This window comes from Ahaetulla prasina, chromosome 1 (assembly GCF_028640845.1).
Source record: "Ahaetulla prasina isolate Xishuangbanna chromosome 1, ASM2864084v1, whole genome shotgun sequence".
NCBI lineage: Eukaryota > Metazoa > Chordata > Lepidosauria > Squamata > Colubridae > Ahaetulla > Ahaetulla prasina.
In genome coordinates, this window is record NC_080539.1 from 122,158,819 (window position 1) to 122,166,553 (window position 7,735).

At 35.4% G+C, this 7,735-nt stretch overlaps 1 protein-coding gene across 3 annotated transcripts in view; it reads right to left on the minus strand.

Moving 5' to 3' along the window:
- GRIK2 (glutamate ionotropic receptor kainate type subunit 2) overlaps positions 1–7,735 on the minus strand; it is a 510,695-nt gene that overhangs the window by 108,579 nt on the left and 394,381 nt on the right. For all 3 annotated transcript variants that reach the window (XM_058174749.1, XM_058174739.1, XM_058174730.1), the window contains exon 13: positions 3,341–3,558. In XM_058174749.1, the coding sequence (XP_058030732.1) occupies positions 3,341–3,558 (218 nt within the window). The remainder of the gene's footprint in view (positions 1–3,340; positions 3,559–7,735) is intronic.

Sequence of the window (7,735 nt, forward strand, 5' to 3'; positions counted from 1 at the left end):
TATGACATCTACTTAATTGTGCTACATAAATAAAATTAGGAAAAGTAATGCATGGGGAAAAGAAAAAATGATACTTTTTTATCTTATGGAAAGATTAAATCAGTCCTGAAATTAATTACAAATTCCAGGATTATCATATTAGGAAACATTTTGGGAGAATTTTTACCATATAACTAGCATTATAATTTTGCGCTATTTATACTAATTAAAATTGTATCCTCCAAGTTTCCATCTTTGGATATAAAATATGTTCAACTGCAATCTTATGCTATATTTGTACCACTTATTGCTTCAGACAGGAAGGTGATGCAAAAAATGGTGACAGAAAAGATTCCTTCTATCCAGGACATAGTATATAAGCAATACTTGAGCAGAGTCTGCAGGATAGTCTGGGACATTATACATCCTCTTCAGGACCTGTTTTCCTTGTTACCTTCTGGGAGGAGGCTTCGTGGTATCTTTTTTTTTTTTAATTTGAATTTATATCGCGCCCTTCTCCAAAGACTCAGGGAGGCTTACATTGTGTTAAGCAATAGTCTTCATCCATTTGTATATTATATACAAAGTCAACTTTTATTGCCCTCAACAATCTGGGTCCTCATTTTACCTACCTTATAAAGGATGGAAGGCTGAGTCAACCTTGGGCCTAGTGGGACTTGAACTTGCAGTAATTGCAAGCAGCTATATTAATAACAGACTGCTTAGTCTGTTGAGCCACCAGAGGCCCCTACATCCAGATGCAAAACATCCAGATTCAGTCACAATTTTGTTCGACATAGCATCAATCTTGTGAAATCTCAAGTTTTCTCTTTCCACTATGTATTCAAAATGGACAGTGATTAATATATATATGTATGGGTTCACATACATACAATTTATGTATGTATATAGCATGTGTATGTATATAGCATACAATTTATGTATGTATATGGGTAGATACATACTTTCTCTTGAATGCAGGCAACAGAATTTCATTTTTAATGTGGGCCAGTAAAAAAATGACAATAAAAATTATCTTCTTATCTTATCTCCTCTCCTCTCCCTCTCCCTCCTCCTCTCCCTCTCCCTCTCCTCTCCTCTCCTCTCCACCTCTCCTCCCCTCCCCTCCCCTCTCCTCTCCTCCTCTCCTCCTCTCCTCTCCTCCCCTCCCCTCCCATCTCATCTCATCTCATCTCATCTCATCGTCTTACCTTATCTGCTTTCTTATGTGGTAATAGATATTACTGGGTTCAAGTTTTAATATGTATGCATAGAAAGCAATAATTTGGAAAAAATAAAATAAAAAAACATTGTAAAGAAGAACCTTTAATCAGGGAACAGAAAAGAAACAATAAATAGCATCAAACAAGAAAAAGAAAAGGACCCTGCTCTTTAAGAGTTTAGGAGGAATAGTAGTTCTGACAATTGGACTACAAAACATTGCTTTTCCTCTCAGACATACAATCAGATAGAATAGATGATTGACATTCTTTGCAAGATCAAAATAAATATGACAGTAAATTAAAGCCCTCTACTCTTCTTTGGTAAAGGAGAATCAATTATATGTGTCATCTATACTCCCTGGGAGGTTAATCATATTGTCTCTTTAAAGACCAAAAAAAAAAAGAGTTCTTCAAACATTCCCCTATTAATGTTCTGACAGCTTTAATGCTCCAAACCATTACGGCAGCTATAACTGATTAGTTCCTACTAAATAAGAGTATTTTTTTTCATCATAAAATTTACATTAAGATGCAATGTACATCTTCTGCAAAACAACCCACAAGTAAAAGCATTTCTCATTCTTTTTGGGCAGTGAAATATTAATTAGTTTTAATTTCTAGAGTAAATTGAATTTCCACCAGAGCTTGGTTTATGTTTATTTAACTCTTGTGGTATCAGCAGAAATAGATAAATTATTCATAAAGTCAGATAAAATTCAGTCAAACTATTAGGTCACCAGAATAATAATTAATTTTGAAAGTTATCACCTTTGTTCGCAAATATCAGGATAACTATCGGTCATAAGAACAAAAATATATATGCAATTAGCAGTAGCACATGTTTTCTCAAATTTTTCATATAAGTTGTCTTATGTTATTCCCCCCATGCTGTTAAGTTTCTTTTAATCAAACAGACCAACGAAGTCAGCTGTTCCTAATTCCCCAGAGGCAGAGTGTTTAAATCCATTTGAAAATATTAACATTCACCCTGAGAAGTGAATAATCCACACATATTTTAAAATAATAGCAGCTTATCCACCTTCCAATTGTTCCTTCAGAAATGAAAGGATGATGCCAACACCATTGTAACTCACTAGCAGGAAAATAAATGAAACTGAAATAACAACTGTTTGTTCAAATGAGTAGCTATAAAGAAGTTTTAGGATATAGTAGCAGCTTGTTCTCTTACAGTTAACTTCCCATATACATGCATACAAATGCATAGGAGCAACCTTGATCTTATCTTTGAAGTTAGCTTCCATTCACAGCACAACTTCACAGGAACAGCAAGTGAGGAAGCTGAGAATGATGGAAACTTCCAACCTCATGTTTCTAGAGCTTGTTCCTTCTATGACATTGTTGAGAATGTGTATATATATCTGTATTTCTGGACTATTTATTGAATTCACGAGAAAGGTTCTAAAAATGCTAAAAACGTTACAAAAATCAGATGGATCAGACCCTAATAAATGCATTCATGCTGACAAAAGCAAGTATTATTGCTTTTTATTTTTTTATTTTTTAAATGGACAAGGAGTATTATCCAGCATCCCAATCTACTTCTAAGAAGCAGTTCAGGCTCACACAAATTTCACAAATGAGCCTGAATACTGCATTCTAACTGGTAACTTTTTCAAGGTCTAATGAAATTGAATATATCAGGACAATTGAATATACTAATAAGGGGATTCTGATATTGTATTATTTAGTAATTTATGCCAAGTATAATGCAAATAAGGATATCACTTTGGTACTGCCTTCGTACATCAGAAACATATTGGTCAAATGTCAAAGCAAGATCTGTTGTTTCTAAGTAATAAAATAGTACAAGTTGATTCATCGGTAAATATATGTTACAATAAAACAAAGAGAATCGAGCAGAAGTATCCTTTGTCCTGCCTTTTCATTAGTCCCTTGATGAAAAAGTCAGGATAAATATGTTAACAACAACTATCACTTCAAAAACAAATTATTTATGCACAAATATATCCTATATTTTTAAATATGCCACAAAAAACCCACCCAGATTTAAAAATAACCTAGATGAAGAAAGGGCTTTCCTGCCTGCTAATTTGTTGAGTAGAAGTAAGAAAACATAGAGTTCCCTCCCTCTTATTAATTAATTTTAAAGGTCCTACCTTAAAAAAGGTCATGGTTGCTCCATCTTCAACAGTTCCATATTCTATTTTTGTTTGCTTTGCTAAGTCATCTGCTGAGTCAATGGGGGATTCCATGCGTTCCACTGTCAGAAAGGCGGCTAAATTAGCAGTGTACGAGGAAATGATGATAAGTGTGAAAAACCACCAAATGCCTCCCACTATCCTAGTGGAGAGGGCTTTGGGCATGAGCTCGGAACCTAATGAAAACCAGGGGAAAAGGATGAATCCAGAGTATTAACAATATATCTCACTGTTAGAATTCAGGGTTTTATTATCAAGGAAGCAGGGATTCACTGAGCTAATAAAAATGAAATAAAATTACAGCTTAACTGACACATATGAAGACAAACAATTGAAATGGCAAAAAATTATATACATAAAAACATATGATGCCACACCCACACCCACACATACACAGACATATGTATGTGTGTGTGTATAGATATTTATTTATTTATTTTATTAAATAAGATAGATGGGTAGATGGATGGATGGATGGATGGATGGATAGATGGATGGATGGATAGATAGATATTCTCTCTCTCTTTCTCTCTCTCTCTCTCTCACAGACACACACGTCAAATTATTTTTTGAAACAAATTGCAAGATTGTGGAACACAAGGTATAGCAATGGGAGACCTGAATGAATATTTCACTATCATAATCTAGCATATAGCAAATGACAAATAAAGCAGTAAGGAAAAACAATCATTGATGTGAGCCATAAAAGAGAAAGTTTTCATTTAGCTTAAAAACAAATAATAACCTCGATCCTGTCAGTTAAAATTTGCAGAAGCTATTCAAAGCATTTATGAGCTTCTAAATAATTTGCTCATAAAACATTTGACTTCCATAACAAATAAGATGCTATCTTAAACTCTTAAGAAATAATAAAATTAACGGGGAAGGGGGAAGTATCAGGAAAACTCTGATACAAAGAAGGATACAAGAAATCTGAATATATCGTGCAATCATATAAAAATCATCATAATGAAGCTACATGTCACAAGTCAACAATAAAATGAAACATCTCCCATCTCTATACATAGCTTCACACTTCAAAGTAAACAGAAGTGGATGAGCTACATATCTCATTTACTTCAAAAGCAATGAAAATATTACTATTGTGCTTATTTTAAAACAAGTCAGACTATACATAAATTGCTGGAGTTGCCTGTCCATGCCCATTAAAATAGAGGGATTTTGGTAATATCTTCATCATTCTAAATCATAATTTAAATTCATACAAAAGGCTGAAATCAGTAGCCTTTACATTCCTTTAATTTGCCAAATATATATAAACATATATATAATGCAATTGACATGCATGAAATCCTTAAGATGGAAAATTGAGTAACTTGAACAAACAAATATATATACAAATATATTCATTTTCCCATGAGGGGCAAAATAATTTTGCAAGGTGTAGATGCAACAAATGGTCATTGTGAGTAAAGTTTTGGAAATTTAAATTAATTAGCCAGGGATTGGTTTTATTTTTTTAACTAGGTAATATGAAACGCAGGCAAGATGGACTATTTTATTCCTGATCAGTTATAACATTCACATTCACTCAAGGATAAGGAGTTCCTCCAACAAAGTAGTGGAACTCATCTTGTAGTGAAGGGGACTTTTGACAAACTCAACATCAAGTAGGGAGCAGGGGAGAAAAAAATAACTTTCGTTTTTGAAAGAGAGACGTGATATCCTAAACAAACTGATTGATCCAAAACAGCCCATCTGACCCTGCAGTTCATCATACCCTTGTGATTTCGAAGAAAATGAACAAAAGAAAAAAGAAAAAGAAGAAAAAAGCTGACAGCCTTGGACATGACAGCCAACTCCAGCACCAGACTTTGCCTAGAATTCTGCAGGGAAAAAAAGTAAAAAAAGTACCTTTCAGATGTAGTCGCTCCTATGCCCTGTCAGTCAGACACTTAAACAATAAAACACTAATAGTGCCAAATAAGCCCAAGAGCTTATACTGTTTTCTTTAAAACAGACACTTAGAAAAGTCAAACAAGATTTGGAAGAAAAGAACATAGATATGTTTGCCATTCTTGCCCCAATTACCACAAGTTCGAATCTTACCAAGAATATAAAGAAGGTGCCACCAAAGCCTGTAAAACAGAGCCTGGTTAGGGGCTGACTGTCATGTACCCAAGGTAACGTCATGTCCAGCACTATATCCCACAGTTTCCTGGGAGTAAGGGAACCAGGCAAGGAATGTATGAGTTTCCTCTATCATGTAGCCTCCAGCATTTGTTTCCTAGGTCAGTGTGTTAGGAACAAGATAGATAAACGTAGACTGTTTGTGTGAGTCAGGAGTTGTTAAGCGTTGGATGGTCTCTTTCGATGAAGATTGATTTCCAAAAGCATTGCCAACAATTTAGACAAAAATGACTTAGTAAAAAGGTTTGTCTTATGTTGGGAGATTTGTTTTTCCAGGATAAAACAACAATGGCTAAGGTACTGTTGCAAAAAAGGGTTCACAATAACCATTTCTGCTGCAATCCATTCATAGTTAGTTAGTAGAATTCAATTTATCCCTACTTAGAACACATCATAAGTAAATTAAAATCCACTTATTTAAATGGAGTCACTTTAAAAGAGCCATAAAAAATGCCAGAATTTTAGTGAAATTGTGATTACTTTATTATAGATTTAATTTAATCTAAATTATTTATTTAGTTAAAGGGTGACTATCTTCAGTCAGAATTAATTGGGGGGGGTACATTTTATAGTTAGAAGGCTACATATTGCTTTAAATGTCATATGGTTGCATCACTCTCAAACAGAGAAATGGACATAGAACAGAAATTAAATTTGATTAGGTAAAGGTAAAGGTTCCCCTCGCACATACGTGCTAGTCGTTCCCGACTCTAGGGGATGGTGCTCATCTCCGTTTCAAAGCTGAAGAGCCAGCGTTATCCGAAGACGTCTCCATGGTCATGTGGCCAGCATGACTCAACACCAAAGGCACACGGAACGCTGTTACCTTCCCACCAAAGGTGGTCCCTATTTTTCTACTTGCATTTTTTATGTGCTTTCGAACTGCTAGGTTGGCAGAAGCTGGGACAAGTAACGGGAGCTCATCCCATTATGCGGCACTAGGGATTCAAACCGCTGAACTGCCGACCTTTCGATTGACAAGCTTAGCATCTTACCCACTAAGCCACCGCATCCCTTTACATTTGATTAAACAGCCTCAAATGCAATGTTTGTGATTATTATTTTATCTATTTTCATAGTTAGCTCACTGAAGATAATTTACCAGTATATTTTGGAGATGTTATAATTTTGGGGGATATCAATATAGCTGCTGAATAAGATTGTAACTTAACTGATGTGCTGCATCAAACTGCATGGAAAACAGATACAACACTGCAAAACGTGCTTTTAAATTTATTTAAAAAGAAAATTATTAAGATAGAAACTTATCAGTGTGAAATGTGAAGTGCCAGTGCTATTCAGCTCACATTAGAATTACATTCTTCTCTATGTGCAAATGATTCAGTTTACATATCTTAGTAAACCATAGTGTGGCATGAATCAACCAGTGCCCATGATCATTGTTCCCCTTTTGTTTGATTGATTGATTGGGTACATGGTCCTTATTTACCAGAAAACTTTTCTTTTTGTATGCCCACTTTCCTCTATTTTCCTGGAATTGCAAGCATTTCTATGTAGTGGACTATTTTCACATACTTTATTTTCTAAAGAGCATTCAGAAGCTACAGCTATTCCAGAATGCAGTAATTTAAGTAGTTGTGGGTTGTGCCTCAAGGCATCCATGTAACACCTATCCTCTGAGAACGGTACTGGTTCCCAGTTAGCTTCCAGTGTAATTCAATATTTAAATTTAAAATCCTTCATGGTTCAGGGCCTGGATATCTGGATAAATGGCTTTTTAATGTCTCTTAAGAAAGGGTCCTTCTCCAGAAACCATTGAACCAGAATGTGGCAGCACAGTGAGTTAGATACTCCAAAGTGTTCCCACATACCACTACTCCATGAGCTACACCTGTTTCCAGTAGGCACAAGGTCCCAAGTTATTTGTGGGCCAACCAATCTGCCAGCTATTTTTTCACTTACTGATGGATGGTTCCTGAACCAGTTATTAATGTATTACATATTATAATGTATTAATGTATCTGAGAGATGGTCCCTCAGATAACCTGGTCCCAAGCCATGAAGGCAGTGGTGGGATTCAAGTAATTTAACATCCGGTTCCTGCCCTAATGATTTCTTCCAACAACCAGTTTGCCAAACTGCTCAGAAAGTTAACAACCGGTTCTCCCGAAGTGGTGCGAACTGGCTGAATCCCACCACTGCATGAAGATGACAACCAGCACCTTGAATTGCACCTGGAAG